This window comes from Antennarius striatus, chromosome 6, assembly GCF_040054535.1.
Source record: "Antennarius striatus isolate MH-2024 chromosome 6, ASM4005453v1, whole genome shotgun sequence".
NCBI lineage: Eukaryota > Metazoa > Chordata > Actinopteri > Lophiiformes > Antennariidae > Antennarius > Antennarius striatus.
In genome coordinates, this window is record NC_090781.1 from 17,617,953 (window position 1) to 17,637,952 (window position 20,000).

At 45.5% G+C, this 20,000-nt stretch overlaps 3 protein-coding genes across 8 annotated transcripts; 2 read left to right on the forward strand and 1 right to left on the reverse strand.

Moving 5' to 3' along the window:
• Positions 1–19: 19 nt before the first annotated feature.
• On the reverse strand, positions 20–8,555 carry LOC137596936 (protein IWS1 homolog). 2 transcript variants are annotated; one of them, XM_068317767.1, is made up of 16 exons: positions 8,335–8,555; positions 7,149–7,231; positions 6,333–6,975; positions 6,178–6,243; positions 5,787–6,000; positions 5,636–5,693; positions 5,051–5,163; positions 4,814–4,964; positions 4,655–4,737; positions 4,443–4,572; positions 4,253–4,370; positions 4,072–4,183; positions 3,084–3,140; positions 2,893–3,004; positions 2,374–2,525; positions 1,239–1,376 (listed from the first exon to the last, which is right to left on the reverse strand). In XM_068317767.1, the coding sequence occupies exons 1-15, from the start codon at positions 8,375–8,377 to the stop codon at positions 2,403–2,405; spliced, it is 2,106 nt and encodes a 701-aa protein (XP_068173868.1). In that variant the 5' UTR covers positions 8,378–8,555; the 3' UTR covers positions 1,239–1,376; positions 2,374–2,402. The 2 variants fall into 2 exon arrangements, with proteins under 2 accessions (XP_068173867.1, XP_068173868.1); XM_068317766.1 differs by lacking the exon at positions 2,374–2,525 and having other exon boundaries at positions 20–1,376.
• A 251-nt stretch (positions 8,556–8,806) lies between these two features.
• wdr74 (WD repeat domain 74) lies at positions 8,807–10,379 on the forward strand. Its single transcript, XM_068317788.1, has 2 exons — positions 8,807–9,526; positions 9,693–10,379. The coding sequence occupies exons 1-2, from the start codon at positions 8,918–8,920 to the stop codon at positions 10,230–10,232; spliced, it is 1,149 nt and encodes a 382-aa protein (XP_068173889.1). The 5' UTR covers positions 8,807–8,917; the 3' UTR covers positions 10,233–10,379.
• A 1,244-nt stretch (positions 10,380–11,623) lies between these two features.
• LOC137597150 (protein Atg16l2-like) lies at positions 11,624–19,154 on the forward strand. Of its 5 annotated transcripts, XR_011035615.1 has the most exons (19): positions 11,624–11,989; positions 12,799–12,856; positions 12,950–13,028; positions 13,121–13,194; positions 13,446–13,697; positions 13,766–13,831; positions 14,024–14,113; positions 14,179–14,232; positions 14,310–14,415; positions 15,046–15,151; positions 15,222–15,292; positions 15,366–15,437; positions 15,669–15,789; positions 15,867–15,972; positions 16,883–17,035; positions 17,115–17,162; positions 17,549–17,641; positions 18,340–18,441; positions 18,846–18,860. XR_011035615.1 is itself a non-coding variant. In XM_068318115.1 (18 exons), exons 1-18 carry the CDS (start codon positions 11,851–11,853, stop codon positions 18,937–18,939), a joined length of 1,791 nt encoding a protein of 596 aa, XP_068174216.1. In that variant the 5' UTR covers positions 11,624–11,850; the 3' UTR covers positions 18,940–19,154. The 5 variants fall into 5 exon arrangements, 3 of the variants coding, with proteins under 3 accessions (XP_068174216.1, XP_068174217.1, XP_068174219.1); XR_011035616.1 differs by lacking the exon at positions 17,549–17,641 and having other exon boundaries at positions 18,345–18,441; positions 18,846–19,154; XM_068318115.1 differs by lacking the exon at positions 17,549–17,641 and having other exon boundaries at positions 18,846–19,154.
• The last annotated feature ends 846 nt before the right edge of the window (positions 19,155–20,000 follow it).

Genomic DNA, 20,000 nt, shown 5'->3' on the forward strand with positions numbered 1-20,000 from the left:
GAGGCTCGGAGAGCAGAGGTGAGGTTTTGCTGAATCTTTATTTAAAAAAAAAAAAAGCAACATCTGAACCACAACAGTGCAGACAGACTGGTAGGTGTATATATCCAACACACCCCGTCCGACATCAAGGGCTGATCCAACGCGCTCACCTGTCATCTCAGTCCTGAAGTCAGTTTAAAGATTCCTGTACAGCAGCTATGGAAGTTGAGAAGGGACAAAAAGGACTGGGGGGGGGGGGTCCGGTCATCCAATGAGAAAAACATCTGCACATTCAGAGACACAGGGGGCGTGGCCAGAACTATTGTACTAAAATACACAATGATCTTCAGATGAGCTTCTTTGATTCCTCTCTCCACCGATGGCTGAAAAGTGTTTCAGCTCCGCCTCCTATAATCTGTCATGACTCCGTCCTTAGTGGTGTTAAAATTTCAGTGACATCACTGCTTGTTAGAAGAGAAGCAATTAAAACAGAGGCTTCCTGGTTCAGAGATTAAGCTGACGTGGCCGTTAGCTGCTGAATGTTGACATTGGCTAACAGAATTTGACTGGAGTTAAAGTAATGTAGCTCAATGCAAACATGAGTCAAGGGTTAGCTATCTTGGCTGACTTGGCTATAAAGCTAACAAACTGCTAATAACATTAAACACTGAGGATACAGTTAGTTAATATTATACACTTTGCTAGATCTGAGAAGAATAACATTGCTACCTAACATAGCATCAGAGATTTCAGTTTTGAGAAGTAGTTTAGTACCTGATTGCTGACATTAGCTTCCTCAATTGGTTATCACAACACAATTGGTTCGAATTAAGGATACAGTTGGTTCTGAGCTAAAGCTAACAATGCTGATTCCTACGCATTAGATAAAACTTTACTGCCGTATCAAATGTATGCTAACATTAGGTGTTACTATAGAACAAACATGGATGATGACTAGCTGGTTTGGGGTTAATGCTGATTATTCAACATTGTAGCTCCTGTCGGTTTGTAACATAAACTAACGTACATTAACACCGGTAACATTAACAGCTGTGGTTTTTTTTAATTCTATATGTCACTTTGGAGAACATTTTACATTTGCAGAGGAGTTCCTATGACATCAGACAGATCAGACTTTCGCATTCCTGCAGCCCTTGAGGCGGATCTGGACCTGAGGAGGGAGGAGACGCAAGGAGGAGCGTGGGATTGTTCCACACTAACACATTAAAAAAGAAAAAAAACAAAGTGAATAAATCCTATAGATGTTAAAATCAGAGCGGCATCCTGTTTCCTTCCACGCTGATTTTAACAGCGTGACCCGGCTTCGTCAGGCGACGGATGTCAGCAAATCTACGCATCTGTTTATCGACGCGGGACAAACCCTTCTTCACAGGCCCCTGCAGGAGAAACAAACATCACATTCTTAAAACCAGAAACTAGAAAAGGTAAAATGTTCACACTTAGCCACCTCCTTCTTAAAAGGCTGATGAAACGCTAAAGCACTGCTGCTTTCTTAATCCCAAACAAATCTGAGATGATATTTGTATTTTTTAATCCGGAACACTTTGAAACAGTGCATTTTAGCTGGCGTTTCATCACCATTTAGCACACTTCCCTTCTCCAGAGTCATGCAGAGGAAGAGTTCAAATTCTCAGAGGGGACCGTCTGTTTAGAAGCTTCATCACCAACCCCTCAAAACTCAACTTTCACCAGCACTTGTTGGTGAATAAAAGAAGCGACCCCTGAACCAGTAGCTCCTGAGTCAGCAGGCTTTCAGACCATACACATCGCTGTTAGAGCAACACATACATACCTACTCACCACATAAGAGCCACAAAGACCGAATAGGTTAGCGCTAAGGCTAATTATGTTTATGTTGACAGCCTTGTCTCAGTGTTAGTTTTCAGGCAAATTGAAAGAAGATCAATACCAAAGAATCTTATTTTGAGATATGTGTATCATTATTATGAGATAAAATTAATGTAGCTGAATGCTAACATTAGCTAACAACATGTGGGGACAGGAACTACACAAGCCGAATGGCTTCTACCCATCAGCCTTTTTTCCCCCCGGGTGTTGTTGATGTTGCAAGCGAGATTAAGGTGAAGTCTGTTGTAATGAAAGAACAGGGCCTCAAGAACAGGTCAGTTCATCACTGCAGAAGATACTTTTGAAGGGTTACAGTTACTAACAATCAGGAGGTTACGTTAGCTTGGAACGTGATCCTGCTTGTATCTCACTGGTCAGCCGTTGTTTTGAGTAAAAACCCAAAATCGGGTCAGATATAAAGTAAAACCGCCGGCTGAAAGTAGCTCTGATGTCCTCTGACGGGTCAGGAAGGAGTTAATGTTAGACAGCGGCACCATCACCACCATACCATGCAGAAGGACTTACTGCCCCCCCCTGCAGGACAAGAGCAGGAACTACAGAGGCATCCTGTTTCCCTCTATGCTGATCTTGACAGCCCCCTGTGGACGGTTCATTTTCCTCTGCTCAGCGAATCGACGCTTGTGCTTCTCCAGCAGGCTGATGCCTTTCCGAAAGCTCTACAGAGGACCAATCACAGCTCAGCCAGTGACCCCCTTCACACCAGCGTCACACCACTGGAGGTAAGTGATCACCTGACAGCTACAGTCAACACAATGCAGAACATCCTGTTTCTGTTTCTGTTAGTCTCTGCTGCCTCTCAGTGTTTGAATCTAACTGTGCAAATAAGTTTCATTTTTTTAAAAACATCACTGGATTATTATTAAACTTGAGGCAATATGATTTAAACTGCTTATCGTCAGAAATGTTTCTTACCTAAGAAGCATTACATGTTCCTACTGGCGTGAACCTGTGACCCCTCATGATAATAAAATGCACATTAGCTGTAGAGCAGCACACTCCAATGCCTCTTCCTCGTGTACTCACCCTGCTGGACTCCATTTCTACGTTCCATTTGGGTCGGACCACATAGTCTTTGTTGGAGGGCATGGGAACACGGGCCCTGGCACAGAAACCGGGGTCGCCGGGTCGCAGAGCTCTACGGGAGGAGGCGCTCGGTTAAAATTAACATGACGACAGCGCTGCCTTCGCTTGGAGCGTGAAGACTTTGATCTTACTTTTCCTCCCCAGTCAGCTGTTTCTCCAGATCCCTGCGAGGCGTCTGACCTCCAGAACTACAGACAGAGGGTCAAGCAGACAAATGCGTCGGTTAACATCATGATGGATGAACAGGAACACTTTGACGTGCAGGAGAAACTCCATTAGGCGAGCCTTCATGCTAACGTTAGCATTCTCCACCTCAAGAGAGGTTAGTTAGCTTTTCAGGAAACACTTGACCTCATTCTTATCGTCATACTGGTCGGCCGGCACTCGTGCCATCACCCCGTGTTCAAACATATAACATGCATCAAATATATAGGTTTTACCTCCTGGGAGAAGATCAGCATTCATAAATCCTGAACCGTAAATGAACTGTAAACTTTTATGTAACCTAGAGGCTCCAAATTCCCAGTTTACAACACTTCCATTCATGGGCTCAAATTATATTCCATTCAGTCAATTCAGACAATTCAAGATAACTCTTTTGCTTCAGCCCAACTTTATCGACAGTGGCAACCATGATTCCTGACTAAGGAAACAACCGTCCAATCAGAGCAGAGCACATTAATAAAGTGGGTTTCAGTTTCAACACACAAGTTGCTGGTTTGAGTCCAAACGGAGGATGGAACCATGCAATTCTGTGACTGAACCTGATTGGTGGAGAGAAGACGTCGGGTTCCTCCGCCCTCTCCACCTTCTGAGGTTCACTGGGGGGGGGGGGGGTGGAGTGATGAAGAGGAATGGAAGAAGGTACAGCTTAAACAACAGAAGGATGAGGAGGAGAAAATGTGAGGAGAGAATGAAATGAAAAGTGTCGGGAAAAACTCAAAATCTGAGGAAGTCTTTTTTTAGTTGTGTTAAGAGCGCGACCACAAATCAAACTGACGGTACTTTCATCGTGTTTGAGTGACAGAAAATCAGATGAAAAATGAAAGTTTCCGTTCTTAAAGAATGAATGGAAGGAGGTCCTAACGCTCCCACTGTTGTCTGAGCCTGTGTTTGTACCTCAACCGTCTCCTCTGGGGCATCTGCTGGTCCAGATCTCTCTGCTGGCGCTCCTCCCTCGTCATCCCTTTGTAGTTGGACGTCAATCCGAAGATCGGCCGTGACCACTCGTCTGGACCAGAGATTAAAATGTTCAGTTTCTATCATTGGATCTGGACAAACAGACCAGAGCGGTCCTTACTGATGAGCTTGAGGGCGAGCTCTTTGTTGGCCCGGGACTCTTTGGGATGTTTGTACAGGAACATGACCGCCCGTCCAATCCCGCTGTGCTTCAGAGTGTCCTGACTCACGTTGGGCAGCTGAGGGACAAAACACAGTGAAACATGGAACCCTGGCTGAAGCCAATGATGTCCTCTCAGGCGCACAGTCACCTCCTGGAGGATCCTAAGAAGCTCCTCTCTGATCCGGAGAGCAGGGAGGGATTTGTCAGGAAGAGGACTGATCCACTCTTTAATGGCTGTCATCACTCCACTGTCGATAAATGTCTCCTTCAAGTCCTGCCTGAGGGACAAACAGCACCATCACACCTCAAACCAAAGCTCCAGTTCATCTTTTGAAGTTACGTAGCAGTGATGATTCTTACTTCTTCAGGTGCATGACGACGTGTGGCAGCAGAGTGAGTTTCTTCAGCGCTGGTTTTTTGCTGCTGTTCAGCATTCGATCCTCCTGTTGAAATGAAGACAGTCAGCGATTGGAGCACACAGACAACATTCAAAGAGGTTTCTATTTTTGTAAAGCGAACCTCAGCCGCTTCGTTCATCTTGGTGATCATGGCGCTGACGACATCGTCAGCGTCGCTGATAAACGTCCCGCCATCGCGGTGACGTCTTCTCTTGCTGTTCATGGCTTTCCTCTTGGCCAGCATGATGTCGAAGTCGGACATGAAGCTGGTGCTAAACAGGAACAGAGCAGATCCCAACTGTTGCCATGATCCAACTTCAAGGCCCTAAATATGATTGATCAGGGTGTCAGTGCTTACTCTTGGCCGCCGCGGTCGACACCGTCATCAGAGTCGGACTCCTCCTCCATCACCTGCTGTTTCTTCTCTTTTGACTCCTTCTTGTCACTCTCCAGGTCCTCCTGGTTGAAGCCCTGCAGGTGAAGCAAAGAGAGGGTTTGATAGAAACTCTGGTTGAACTTACAACAGGCTCTGCGGTGCATCTGATGGTTGAATGGAACGCACCATCAGCAGGCAGAAGACTTAACTCTCTAAGCCAACAGGAGGTGCTAATCGATTTAAAATTTTTTTTACTCGTTTAGCAATAAATCTTAAATACCCCTGGACCCCTTAGTGTCCCAGGTTTTACCGTCATTTTTGTTGTTGACACATCACCAGCATCGATTTACCAGGAACATAATGTTAGTGCTACTCCTGCTACGCGTGCAAACAGCCTCCATTTGTTGGAAAGCTGCTTTGTTAAGGTAAAAACAGTTTTCCAAACATTTTAGTAAAATGTCTTCCCCCTCAGCAGGTATGCTACAAACATATGTTGCTAAACTGTTAGCTTAGCACATAACCCAATATTGAATCAGGTTATGTCATAACCATAACCTTTTAACTCACCGTGAATTCCTCCTCTTCCTCATCTCCGGACTCTCCGAAGATGTCCGCTATCATTTTTCTGGAAGAATTAGAGGTCAAAGGTCAAACCAGTAACTTATTTCTTGTAGTGAATGAACAGATAAAGACTGGTTGTTGGTGATTCAGTGCTTACTCCTCCTCGTCATCTCCTCCAGAGTCGCTGTCGCTGCCGAACAACGCCTTCTCGTCCTTCTTCCCCTCGGTGGCCTTCGGCCTATCGTCATCCTCGCTCCCGCTGTCCGAGCCAAGCTCTCGGAGTTTGGCAGCTAAACTCTTATCGGGTCCGGGCGATCCCCTGTCGCTGTCGGAGTTTTCATCATCAGACACGGCCCGACTCCTCTTCACCACTGAAGAGCAGATACAGCAGTGTGTTATACCTCACCAGAACGGCAGCAGGTTTCCTTCTATGGTCATCATATTTCTTACATGCTTTTATTGTGAAAGTGTTCTCTAAATATATATTGTGACACACACATCTTGAAGCCTTTACCCAGAATTTCCAGCTTCAGCATTGGCTCTCTTACCTGGTTTGTCTGCCGTCTCGTCGTCATCATCCTCGCTGTCTGACAAAATGGCCTTCTTCCTCTTCACTGGAAACACACAGAAAAGAAAAACAGCTTCAAAAAAACAGATTCAACCTCACGCCAAACAGGAAGTTGATGTGGGAGGGGCGGGGTACCTGGTTTGTCATCCTCATCATCATCACTGTTGTCTCGCTGCTCCTTCTCTTGATGCTGCTGCTCTCCATCACTTCCTGACTTCCTCCTCGTTCCCTGCACTTCATCTTCACTATCGGACTGCATCACAGCCTTCCATTTACCCCCTCCTCCCCCCTCTTGTTTCTCTTCCTCGTCAGAGTCTATGTGCGCCGCCTTGTGTCTGGCTGGCGTCTCTGCATCAGAGTCACTGTCAGCGTTAGACCGGCGTTCAGGAGACGCCGCAGGCTTGGCGTCCTCGTTCTCAGAGTCGCTATCTGCTTTGGGCCTCCCCACCCCCTCCTCCATATCTGAGCTGCTCCCTCTTCGCCTGACAGGAGACGAGCCTCCCTCCTCGTTATCAGAACCTCCCTGCTTGGAAGGTGAATCCTCGGCGTCTGACCCACTAATTGGGTGTTTGATCGGAGAGGAGTCGTCATCATCGTTTTCGCTTTCAGCGGGCTGAGGGGCCTCCACCTCCGAGTCACTTTTGTCTTCTACGCGATCCCCGGGGGCCTCGTCGTCCGAGTCGCTGTCGGCTCCTCTGTGATCATCATTGTCTGAGCCGCTGACTGCCCTGCTGGTCTCCATGCCAGCAGGACCATCTTCATCATTGCTGCCCTCATCCTGTTGTGTTGGGACAAACGAAACGTTTGATTATCTCTGAACACAGAGACCCGAAGTTCCAGAATGTAACATGATCAACAAGAATACAAGTAGTCACGCACTCAATTGTCACTAGGAAGACATCCAGAAACTTCATCCCACCTCCTCTGCATTAGAGGAGCTGTGGCACTGACCTCAGACTGATGCCGGTCACTCTTCATCTCCTCCTCGCCTGACTCATGGTGTTCATCCTGAACTGGAGTACCCCCTCCGTCGTCTGCACAAAACACGGCAGGACAAAAAAACTTCAACAACTTCACTTTATGTGGGTTGGAAGCAAAACCCAAAAGGGGTGCTCTCTCCTCAGAGGCCGGACCACCACAGTAACTGATGCTGTACATTGAACAAGATCTGTGGGAGGTTTTTAAATGGCTGTAAGAAACACTGGCATCATGCCAGGAGTGTATTCTGCCTCTCGCTCCAAGTCCGCTGGGATAGGCTTCCACAAAAGTGGAAGAAACGGTTAATGAAAATGAATGAATAAATACTAGCCCTGTACAGGCCTTTTCCTGGTGACGCTCAGCAGAGGTAATGTACTGATTATAAAAAACAGAAGTTTGATTTACACAAACCCAACTGATTCTAGATTTTTGTCTCCCAGATCTGGATAAAGGTTCAGATCATTAGCCAACTGGAACATCATGAATTGTCCAGACCAAAAACATCCCAAAGAAGGTCAGCATCCATGACTGCACTGTCCCAAAGACACCAAAGTACTTTTACATCTGATATGAATCATGTTACCCAAACTACATTGGAATCAGAATCCCTTCATCTCACCTAGGTTAAAGGGAAAATCGAAGCTTGCTGATAGTTCTCTATTACAAAGCTCTCATGTATGTTTTCCAGCAGTCCTCTCTTACATAGCTTTGATGTTCCATCGCCATGGAGCAAAATTCCTCCATAACGATGTCAGATCTGTCAGCTATCTTATACCAAAGACACCATGGATTCTTTGTGGTCCTCAAACGCCGTAAGTTCTTTGTTAATTTTTCTGCCACTTGGAAGAGTATTTTCATTATCAAATGAATTGACTGATCTTTGTGGAAAAGCCAAAACAATCCAGATTGTTCCCGCTTGCTAGCTTCAGAGCAGGGCTTTGAGGTGTAACTGTTTACTGGCGTCGTTTGCTAAACTGCTAACCTTAAGTTAACTGCTAACCTTAATATCTTAAGTAGGCAATAATTCTCATTTCAAACAATCTAAGTTGAATTTATGTGATAAATCGAGAAGCAAAACTGTTTACCAAGGTTTTGCTTGTGAATCTGACATGTACTAGATAACAGTTAAAAACTAAAAAGGAAACAAAGCAGTAGCTACCGGAGTGGTTCCCAGACATGAAGTCGTCCTCTTCTGCGTCCATTTGCTCAGACAAAGATCGATTCACGTTCAGGTTTCAACACGAACCAAGTCTGTTAACTAAACCTCAATACGAACGCGTGGAAATAATAAGTAAGGCAAAATAACCTCACGGGTACGAAAGCTAACTTCCGTGGCTAGCTAGCAGCTCCCAGAGGCAAAATGGTGTTGCGATTGTCTTTTACGCCTGCGCAGACTTGCGGTTCGCGTTGAAAAGAGGTCAAAAACCTGTTTTTGAATAAAGTTTATCAACAACTAAAACATTTAATCTTAACGTTTGTTTTGTGTGTATTTTTATATTGTACATTGTGTATTTTTATATTGTACATTGTTTTCTTTTATGTTTTCACTGTACCGTAACTCAATTGTATTGTAAATAAAGATTACAAATTAAAAATACCTTCTTCGATTACGTTCTTGGAAAATGCTGACGTCACTGCAACGCGACATAGGGGAAACGCGTGTTGTCTGAAACAGGACAGGAAACGTGCAGAAGTCCCGACTCGACTTGTCTCGACTTTTAGGTCCTTTTTAATCCGGGCTAATGGGCGAGAGCAGCCGGCTGTGCTCGGTGTGGCTGGGCGCGGAGACCGGCATCCTGAAGGGGGTCAGTCTGTCCCGCAAACAGGCTTTCAACTTCTGCAACACGTCTCACCTGAGCCGTGACCAGGAGGTCCGGGCGCTGTGCTGGGGAGACGAGGCGGAGAGCGAGCTGCTAGTGGGCTCCGTGGACGGAACTGTGAAGACCTTCAGCATCGAGAAGGGGACCTTTACCGAGAGCCGGCGCTGCGGGGAACCGTCCGAGGGCTGCTTCACGGGGCTGGCCGCGCTCAGCGGCTCCGCGTTTGTCACCTGCGTAGAGTGCGGGACACTGCGGGTGTGGAAGGAGGACAGCGGCGACTCCGTGACGGAGGTCAACGCGGGAAAGAACGTCTGCAGGATGCGGCAGAGTCCGGTACACCGACACAAAGTCGCCACCGGCGGGAAGGACAATGGGTTAAAGATCTGGGACCTGGAGAATCCGAAGGAACCGCTGTTCACCACCAAGAACCTGCGGGATGACTGGTTGGATCTACGGCGGCCCTACTGGGTCAGAGACATGGCCTTCATCCCGGACTCGGACAAGGTGGTCACGTGCACAGGTTACCATCAGGTGTGTTCACGTTAGGGTGCTAAAAGTCATACGATGTTTGTTGTTGTTGTTGTTGACCTGTTTCATGTCTGCTGATTGGAAGATTGATGCCTTCATGACCAGAACTGAATGAAAACAACAGTTTGTGATAGAGGTTGGATTGTAACATTCTTCTCTCCTCCTTCAGATCCACATCTTTGACCCCTTGTCTCCTCAGCGCCGGCCCGTCCTGGAGGTGGAGTATGGCGAGTACCCGCTCACTGCTCTGTCCCTACCCGCCAGTGGTAACATGGTGGCAGTGGGAAACACCCACGGCCAGATCGCCTTGTTGGACCTGAGGAAAGGTGTGGTCCGCGGTTGTCTCAAGGGACTCGCGGGGAGCGTACGGGGGTTGCAGTGTCACCCCTCAATGCCTGTGGTGGCGTCATGTGGCCTGGACCGCTTCCTTCGAATCCACAGTCTGGAGGACCGCAAACTGCAGCACAAAGTCTACCTGAAGTCCAAACTCAACTGCCTCCTCCTTTCCAGCAGAGACCTGGAAGAGGCAGGGGCTGAGACAGGGGAGACAGAATGCCAGGAGCTGAAGCAGGAGGAGGAGGGGAGCGATGATGAGGTGTGGGACACCATGGAGCAGGTAGATGAGAAGGCAAAGAGAAAGACAAGAGAAGAAAAGGAGGAGGTACAGCCGAAGATGAGCAAGAAGAGAAGAAAGAAAGGACAAGACTGAGGGGTGTTTGAGGTTTAATCAGAGTGTGATATATTTAAACACTCTTCCCACTGAAACGCAAGATCTGAGGTCTGTCTATGAATTCATCTTCCAGTGTTTACATGAGGGTTTATTAATTAAAACAGATGTGCCTCCAGTTGTGTTTTGAGTAATGTTAATGATTCTGTTATTTCTTTCTTTAAAATCATTTCATCTCATGTCAACAAAATGTCAGAATTAAATCGCATTACAGGACACCAGCAGTTCAACGGAAGGGTCTGGTCAGTGAAAGATGCTGAACCTTGGTTTAGTTGATTAGAATCAGTGTAATGTGAATTTTTTTCTTTTGAGGACATGAATCAAAAGAAGTGCCTCCTGTGTGATGGGTTTCTAAAGAATAATATTAATAATAATAATAATAATAATAATAATTGCCCAGAGTTACAGCACCTGAATATAGACTTAGTTAAAGATCTGGCTCTCGGTCTGCAGACTTGACCCAGGTCCGGTCTCATAGGAGTTTTGACTAAAACTTACTAGATTTAGTTGAGTTTTTTTTTTTTTTTTCTGTTTCTGAAAATTTTTAAATATACTGTGGTCGGATTATAAAATAAGGAAATAAAAATTGACTTTCATCACAGTCATTAAAGCTGGAGGCTTATTGACTGTTAAAAAAACTATAAAAGGATTGTTCTGAATGGACTTTGGGCTCCTTCAGGATTAATGATCTTTTTAAAATATTATTCTTTTACATCACATGACAGAAACATCTTGGGGGGTGGGGGGCGGTTTCTCGTGTACTGGAGTTCCGTTTGACGTTTTTTGTTATTAATTTAATATCCAAAAACACTCGTTCTATACCTGTACACCAGTCTGTGGACGCGGAGGATAACGGTGAGGGAACGTCTTCTGTCTGGGGAGGTAAAGCAGTTCTTCTTTTTGACCACTGGGGGGAGCCAAACGTGCTGTCAAAAGGATGATGTTTGTTTACGTCAAATGCTTATTTCACTTATTTCACTTCTCAAAGATTTCAGTTATTTTCCACGGAGGTGTGTTTTAGAATGGGGAGACTGGATCGTTCTGGATCCAGGAAGTCCTCTGTAGTCATGTTTGTGTGGTTGGTGGCTGTATAAATAAAGCTTAAAAATGGATGTCACGCAGAAAAAACCCACATCCGGATACAGAGGTAGTTTTTTTTTTTTTTTTAAATTAAACACTTTCTTAACGATTTTAGATTTATTTATTTCATGCTTGAACAAGAACTAATGAAACGTTTTTATTTTATTTTATTTTATTTAGGTAAAGTTAAATACGTGTTTAAAAATCAAACTAAAATACGTCATTGGGTGCGCGCGTGCATGCGTGTTCCTGTCAGCTGGTTGGCTGACACACACGGCACCGACCATCAGCCCCGCCCCCTGCCAGACTGACAAGTCTGATGGCGAAAAAAAAGTTAAGAAACAACCAAACAAACAAGCGACAAAGAAACACAAACAACATGGCGGCGTGCGGCGCTTCCCCGCTGGGCTGCGTGTAACATCTGCCCGGCTTGTGAGCGTCTGTCAGCGGGTAACGCAATGAAGCAGGCCGGGGCGCTCTGACCGGCACACCCGGCGGAGACGTGACGGATTCGGACAGCATGTCGGAGCTCAGCGACCGGTGTCCGGCTGCGGGAGGCGGCGGCGGGGCGGCGGAGACCTGGAAGAGACACATCGTCCGGCAGCTGAAGAACCGAGACCTGATCCAGTACGCGACGTTCAGGGACCTGATCGGCTTCTGTACGACAAGTTCCACATGAGTTTGTCAGGTTAACAAGGGAACCGATCTCCATGAGCGCTCAATAATAGTTTGATGTTTCTGGTGGTGGGTCAGAACGGGAACCCGGCTGGTCCGGTTTTTAGTGGATTTTACACTCAGCTGAAGGCTGGAATCATAGTTTGTATTGTAAATGTGCCTGAATGTGTTTCACGTGACAGCAGGTGCGTCACTCACACCTGTGCCCCCGGCCCCCCATACACCAAGTTCGGGACTTTTTATTCAGGAAGATGTGAACAGATGTTGGGGACAGATTTCTTAACCCATTACCTGACTGGACTTGAATATGTTGACATTGATTGAATAAAAATGACCTGGTGACGTTATCATGAGTTCTCACCAGTGTCTGATCTGGATATGAATCGGATTCGAAAGGAAACTGATTCAGTCAAATTGATCTTCAAACGTTCTGGACCTGAACCCCGAAGAAAAATATTTGCGAAATCCTGTTGTTCTAGAACAACTGTCTAAAAAAACTTGATAAATGAGACCAATTGATCTAAGGGGAGGATTTTCGAGGTCCAGGAGTCATATGATGAATGTCAGCCAATCAGGGGGCTGCTGTTAGGTGTGATAACATCATAGGGAGCTGCAGTGATGGAGGTTTGTTCTCTGAACAACAGTAAATTAGTTCCTTTATCTTGTCTTTGTTGTGAGTGAGTTGTTTAAAAACTGCACCACAGGTTCTTCTTCCTCTGCAATGTGACACGCTTGTGGCGCCGCTGCTCGTGGCGGTGCTGATCTGTTTCCTTGTTCTGTTCCGTCCTTTCAGACACCCGGCTGCTGGAGAAAACCAGTCTGACCAAAGGAGTCATGGGAGGCTCCATCAGGTAGCTGCATCTGCCCTCTGACACGCTGAGACACGACAGCATTCCTCCATCACTGATGATAACGCTGAGGGTGTGTTCATTTTGTGTGTCCAGAAGTCCCTCCTACGACGGCAGTGGATCCATCTCCCATCTGCTTCACATGAATGACCAGTTGAAAAAATCTATGGGGGAGGTACAGACGTACCTGGACAGGTTGAATTTGGATGTGTGATCCTTTTTAAACATGAACATTTCCTGTGTTTTTTTTCTTCTTTTTTCTGCCAGTTGGCCTATCAGGTAGTGGAGCTGCAGCAGGAAGTGAAAGTCAAGGATTGTGTTCTGGAGCAGCAGCGTGTCAGGTGGGTGACACACCTGTCAGACATCCTCACAGCTGATTGGTTCAGGCTGAGTCGGTGAAAGGAGATGGAGGTGATAAAACGTCAATGTGCAGAACGTTTCCTCTAAAACATTCCCAAATGTTTGGAGTCTGTAAAAGTTGAGGTTTTCCTTTAAACCTGACTTCCACTTTATTTCTGAGTGCAGTATGTTTACTTTGTAAAAAGTATTTGTTTAATCCCTGAAACTCAAATCGATTGTCTGATTCAATCAGACTGTCTGTGGAGGAGCGTGGGAGGGCAGGTTTGTTCGAGATTCGGCAGGAGCTGCAGGGGCGGGTGGAGCAGGTTCGGGAGGACAACAGGGTGTTGAAGATAGAGTATGATGCCCTGCTGGAGCAACTCAGAGGGGTGGAGGCAGAACACAGACTGGAGAAGGTCAAAGAAGGACACCTGCTGGAGGACATGATCCAACTGAAACGACAGGCCGCCGCCCACATGAACAACCGCAACGAACGCAGGTCCAGGTACCTGAAAGCACCACACACCCGAACAGGATAAGGTACCTGAACTCATCACTGTTTGTTTTCGTCAGAGCTCGAGAAGCGAAGCTGCAGAGGGAGCTGCAGGCTGCTGCCAGGTCAAAGGTCGCGGTTGACAGGTAACCTGATCCCATTTGTAGTGGAATGTTTTTTTTGTTTCTTCTCTAAATGTTTCTGAAACTTTTTGTCCTCGTCAGCATGACCCCTGATTGGTCCAAAGACTCTTATTTTGGTAGTTTCCTGTCCATAAGTCATCGGCAGACTCTTCAGTGTGATGATAACCTTTGACCTCCCTGTATTTTGTGTTTCAGTTCTTCCAGCGCTCCCGCTTCCAGATGCACATCTCCAAAGGAAAACCACCGCAGCAACTCGCCGGAGAAAGGACGCGCCAGACTGTTCAGGTAGTGTTGTTGTTGTTGTTGTTGTTGTAGCGGTTGTGTTCTTTAAACATCCATCTCTGTCTCAGATCAGCATCCGTTTCCTCTCCAAGAATCTTCACCTCCATGAAGGAGCTTTTTGGGTTAGTGATGCATTACCGGAATACCTTGTAATATTTACCTTAATGGCTCTAATAGTCATGTGACTGTGTGACGTCAGCAGGAAGAGGCGTGGCTACTCAGTGTGCAGTTTGGAGGAAGAGCTGATGTGTCCTTCAGGAATATGTCTGTCAGCCAGAGTTCCTGCTAGAGCTCTACAAGTCTTGGTAATACACTCTGAGTACATGCCAAGTACACGCCAACCACATGGCCAGTACACTGAGCCTCTCGTACTAAACCTCTGTCGCCCTCTGGTGGAGTTATTGTAAACTGCAGGATGTGAACTAAAAGCATTACAGTCATATCAGTATTCATGGATTGATTCAAGAATTGGTTAGTTTGCCATCAAATTATTTAAACATTCAAAGTGATTTTGAAATTGACCAGAAGACACACACACACACACACACACACACACACACACACACACACACACACACACACACACACACACACACACACACACACACACACACACACACACACACACACAGATAGGGTTCCTGTGTGTTTGACAAAGAGGTCCTCTGTCCTCACCACATTACCCATCATGCCTCTCTCTGGTAAGTTTAAAGCTGCAGCAGGTCCTCTTCATCTCTGATTGACAGGAGCTTTTTCTCTGTTTGTGTTTGATGTCATAGAGTGTGAAACAGGAAGTAGAAGAGCTCATCTGATTGGCTTATATTTACAGGTTCCTTTGAGTCCAGGAACTCGGTTGTTAAAGATATGATGAATGGAGAGGAGTAAAGTTCACTAAAGTGTTGACATCATGGTATCGACTGCTTGCTGCCTTCCAGGAAGCCCATGAGCAAGACATCAACGCCGTGAGGTTCAGCTCCAGTTCTGACCTGTTGGCCACTGGAGGAACAGACCGGGTCATCAAGTTGTGGAACGTCAGAGGAGGTATATCCTGAGTTAGTGTTATTATGTTGTTGTTAATGAGGTGTTGTGACCTCACTGATGATGTCATCAGGCTCAATGACGCACAGAGCGACGCTGGACGGCAGCAGGGGGGGAATCACCTGCATCGATTTCGACTCAACGGTAAAATGACCTGTCCAGCTTTTGAGTTGTGAAATCTCAGCTGGCTGAAGTTAATGCTGATGTCTTTGCTCAGGGGTGGAGGATCCTCGCAGCCTCCTATGATAACTCGGCCTTGCTGTGGCAGAGGGATGAGTCCGTTCCCAAGGTAACCATGACAGCCAGAGCGCAGCCAAACGAAAGTTTACATACATTTTCATACAGTTTAATTAAAATTGACAAAATAAAAATGTTGACTTCTGTTGTAGAAAATCTATAGAAAGATTTTTTTAAAACATTGAGCTGAGGCAGAAACTGCAGGACTGTCTCTCACCTGTGCCTCACCTGTGTCTCACCTGTGTCTCACCTGTGTCTCACCTGTGTCTCACCTGTGTCTCAGGTAACACTAACAGGTCACAGCAGGAAGGTGACTGCAGCGAGGTTCAGCTCTTCTCCTCATCAGGTGTTGACGGGCAGTGCAGATGGAACCATCAGACTGTGGGACCTCAACAGAGCCGCCTGTGAGACTCGTCACAGATCAATAACATTCCAATAACTGATAATCGACTTACTGATTAAGAAGAAATTCTGTGTACAGGTGTGCAGGAAGTTAAGGTGGGCTCATACTGCAGTGATGTGGTCTGTTCTCACACCTGCATCATCAGTGGACACTACGACTGTAAGATCAGAGTCTGGGATACCAGGTAAGGTTACTTCTTCACACACACCCGTTCACACACCAACCGTTCACACGCCACCCGTTCACACGCCACCCGTTCAGTACTGACAACTAAGGATCTTGATCCTTTCCTTTATTTCTTTTTCACTTCAGTTCTTTTCACCGCTCCATTATGCTGTGACTTCACTCTGCTGCCAGGGTCACTACCCACTTCATCATTCTTTTATTCCTCTAACACTTCACTACTTCATCCTTTCATTTGATTATTTCACTCACTCATCTCTCATCTTGTTCCGTTTTTTTTTCTCTCCACTTCCTTTTTGTGTAAATCTTTTCCTCTTGTTTGACCGTGGACCCAGTAGAATCTTCTCTCTGATAACGGATCATATCATTATGATTACTTCTTTCAGTCTCCCGACTGTCACCACGACAACTTTCATCTCCTTCTGTCACCTAGCAACAGCTCATAACCCCTCCAACCCCTTCCTGCCTTAGACTATGAAAGAGGAGGAGATTGACAGCTCTGTTTACCAATCACACACCAACATCCATTCTCCAAGCCCCAAATTATGATCACAATCCTCTTTTCAATCATTTCAGTATTTAAATTTATTTATTAATTATTAATTTATTTTAATTTATTTACATAGATTTTTTTTTGGTCACATGCTTATTAAAGTTTTTCATAACAAAGTAGGAAAATGAAAAGGTAAACAGAACTGCAGACGAGGACTGCAGAAGAAGAGAGCGACTCTCATTCACTAATTAATTGTTCATATGTTATATGAACAGACATCAAGGTATATCATGAATTTATTTATGAGCTCTAAAGTGCTGAGCAGCTTGAGAAGACTGAAAGGACTGGAAGTGGTAAAACATCCCGTCACATCGATCTCCAGCGATGACATGTCAGATCGCTGAATGTTGTCATTCAGGGTGGTCAGCTGTGTTGAGGAACTTCCTGCTCAGGGAAAAATCACCTCCTTGGACATCAGCTGTGACCATCGCCAGCTGCTCAGCTGTTGCCGCGACGACAGTCTCCAGCTGATGGAACTGAGGGAGTGGAGCAAGGGGCGAACGTGCTTCAGGTAGAGGCTTTAATAAAGTTTGCTTGTGTGTATTCGGTCGGGTGTTGATTGTGTGTCTGTTTATTTGTTTGTCCGACAGAGCGGAGGGATTTAAATGTTTCAGCGACTGCACCAAAGCTGTGATCAGGTGAGTCCGCCTGGTCATGTGACTTTACATCTCTGAAGGAACAACTCCCTGTAAACTGAGTAAAAAATAAATAAATTGGATTACACGTGAGGCTGCTGTCCGTCCCTGAGCAGCGTGGAAACAAGCGACGTAAGTCAGCCCCTGGGGGATAGATGGCAGCGTGGAATCTGTCTTCACCCATCAGTATGAAGTTAGAACATAGTGCAAGTGTAAACATCAAGAAACAATATTTAGACAGCATATGTATTGATTTTGCTGCGTTTGATTTGTATCATCAGATTCTCGCTGCTGTGCTGCTTCCCGATCTGTTTTTTTGGCGGTTTACCTGCAGGCGGTCCAAACATCACAGCGTTAGTTTGTCTTTGTGTTTCTGTTCACGTCTCCAGTGAAGATGTTTTGAGTCGGAGTGAGATGAGAGAAAGAGAAGGATGACAGATGAGATTCTGTGTGGCTCATTTTCTGCAGTTTCCATGACAACAGTAGGTCCAGGATTATTCAGCTCTCTGATAGAAACACCAAATATATGAGTTTCTGTCCCAACAGACCAGCAGGCAGTTCGCCCGCTGGGTTCTGTTTGACGTTCCGCACAGAACCAATTATGAACGGCTGGTAAATCAACATAAATGCACTCAGTTCAATCAGTGACATCAAATATTAATGCATTAGCAGCTCACAAACCCTCCTGTGCTTCACGTTGTACAGTCTGGTACCGAGGTACTGGTGTCAGAAACATCCAGTCTCTTCATTGCTGTACAGCTGTGATTACAGATGAGTTACATCATCTGAGAGTCAGAGAATTGATTACTGTGTAATTATATTACATCTCTGAACAGCATCATTCATTCTGACCCACATCAAGGCCCCTTAGGACCATTCCTGCCCTTTTCACCATGGCCTGTAGTGGCAGTGATGTCATCCCTCAAGCAGTTCATTGGTTCCTTCTAATATCTTTTGTTGACTCTCTAAATAGACAGGAAATAATGATTAGATCAGATCTCCTCCAATCATTAAATCACAGGTGTCAGTGGAAGTGGATGTCTGCTCCTTACCCTCAGATGAGTATTGCCCCCCCCCCCATTCATCCACTTCCTGTTCGACTGCATCCTCATATTGTATACTTCCCTTCCATGACCGACACTGTTAGAACTTCCAGTCTGACCCAATGTTCTCTCATCAGTCCAGACGGGGGCTTCCTCGCTGCCGGATCAGCTGATGGCGCTGTCTACATCTGGAATGTCTCCACTGGCAATCTGAAGACCCGCCTACCTGACAAACACAGGTAACTGAGCAGTTAATCAGAAATCCATTCAGGCCGTGTTCCGATCCTAAAGTGTGATAAAAACATCAGAGACCCAGGTCAGTTTCCTGAGGAGCTCCACTAGCAGTTGAAGAGACAAAAATATTTATTGTGTTTTTAATTCTATGGAGTCATGTAGGTTCAGTTTTCCAAAGTTGTCAATATGACGAAGGAAAAATGCTACAAGATTTTCAAACTCGATTGAGATGCTGAACTGAAATTTAACACACTGCTGATGAAGTTATTGTTCTGTAAATAAAATCCTATGACCACAATACAAAGGTGTTCCTTGATATATAAGTGGACCAGATGTTTTTGGGGCCCGAGACGGTTCCCTGAGGGACCAGACATCCTTCAGCTTCTTTACTCGGGCCTTTTCTCTCCAGTTCGCCCATCAGCGCCGTGTCCTGGTCTCCTTCTGGTGAATATGTCGTCAGTGTGGGAAAGAACAGGTTGGCTGTCCTCTGGAGCGACATCTGAAACAGCCAGTCCATGAAGACGAAGCATTGGCATGGCAACAGCACGCACATCTTGAGAAAACAAAAGGGACATTTAGCTGCTGTATTTGTTGTTTGGACTAGAATTTTTTGCTTTTTACTTTTCATTTTGTAACGACGCAAAAACACCAACAAACATTTAAAACTTCTAAGGATTTAACACTATTAAAACTGAACGAAGGGAAACAGAATTTTAAACATGTTCAGGGGATCAGTTTTGGAGAATTTCTTCATACAACACATCATGCGGTCACTACCCAGAGTTCATAGCTAGTACTGTAAGTCAACTGTAAGCCTCTGAATCAGCTGTTCACCGGTAGAATCAAAACACCCGTCCATCTGGTGACCCATTTCCCAATCAGGACTCTGAACTCTTTTGCTTGAGGCAACGACTCAACCCCCCCAATCTGGAGGACCACGACCACGTCTCTGGAGCTGTTGACCCTTGATCTAGCTACTTACGCTGCGATGCTGATGAAGGTCATGGACTAAAGTTAACAGAACTACATCATCAATAACAACAACAAAAACAAAAACATCAGAGATGCAGTTCTGTGGTTCCAACCCAGACACTCCTCTTCCAGATCTCATCAAGATCTCTGAGATGAGGGGTGGAGTCAAGTAGCCTCCAGAGACACGATGAACAAAACAGAGCATGTAAAAAAAAACCAAAGGTGAACTATAATTTAATAGATTTATGCTCCGATCCAGAGGAAATCATCTTGTTCTGTTCATATTCTACTTCCTGTTGTTTATCTCTGTCTTTCATTTGATGTTGTCAGTGTTTCTCTGTTATTTATTAATGAGGTTATTGTAGTTTACCTTCTAATCTTGGTGTTGTTTGACATTCAGGTATTTTTTTAAGCGAAAAATCTGTTTAAATGTGGGACTGAAGCACAGGGCCCAAAGACAAACAGCTGGGACGACATGATCTCCTCACCCACGAAGTGAAAGGGAAAGAAATAAATACTGTTCTGTAACTTAATTTGTAGGTAAATCGAGGTGCCAGAGAGAAGCATCCTCCAACAGGGAGGTGGAGGTGAA

Coding starts and splice junctions, on each gene's coding strand:
- LOC137596936 (XM_068317766.1), bottom strand. CDS start 8,377: ATGGACGCAGAAGAGGACGACTTCATGTCTGGGAACCACTCCG. Junction 4,184..4,252: donor GCTCGCCCTCAAGCTCATCA/GTAAGGACCGCT, acceptor TCTCTGGTCCAG/ACGAGTGGTCACGGCCGATC. Junction 3,005..3,083: donor CAGCTGACTGGGGAGGAAAA/GTAAGATCAAAG, acceptor CTCCTCCCGTAG/AGCTCTGCGACCCGGCGACC.
- wdr74 (XM_068317788.1), top strand. CDS start 8,918: ATGGGCGAGAGCAGCCGGCTGTGCTCGGTGTGGCTGGGCGCGGAGACC. Junction 9,527..9,692: donor CGTGCACAGGTTACCATCAG/GTGTGTTCACGT, acceptor CTCCTCCTTCAG/ATCCACATCTTTGACCCCTT.
- LOC137597150 (XM_068318115.1), top strand. CDS start 11,851: ATGTCGGAGCTCAGCGACCGGTGTCCGGCTGCGGGAGGCGGCGGCGGG. Junction 15,438..15,668: donor GGGATGAGTCCGTTCCCAAG/GTAACCATGACA, acceptor CCTGTGTCTCAG/GTAACACTAACAGGTCACAG. Junction 15,790..15,866: donor GGACCTCAACAGAGCCGCCT/GTGAGACTCGTC, acceptor TTCTGTGTACAG/GTGTGCAGGAAGTTAAGGTG.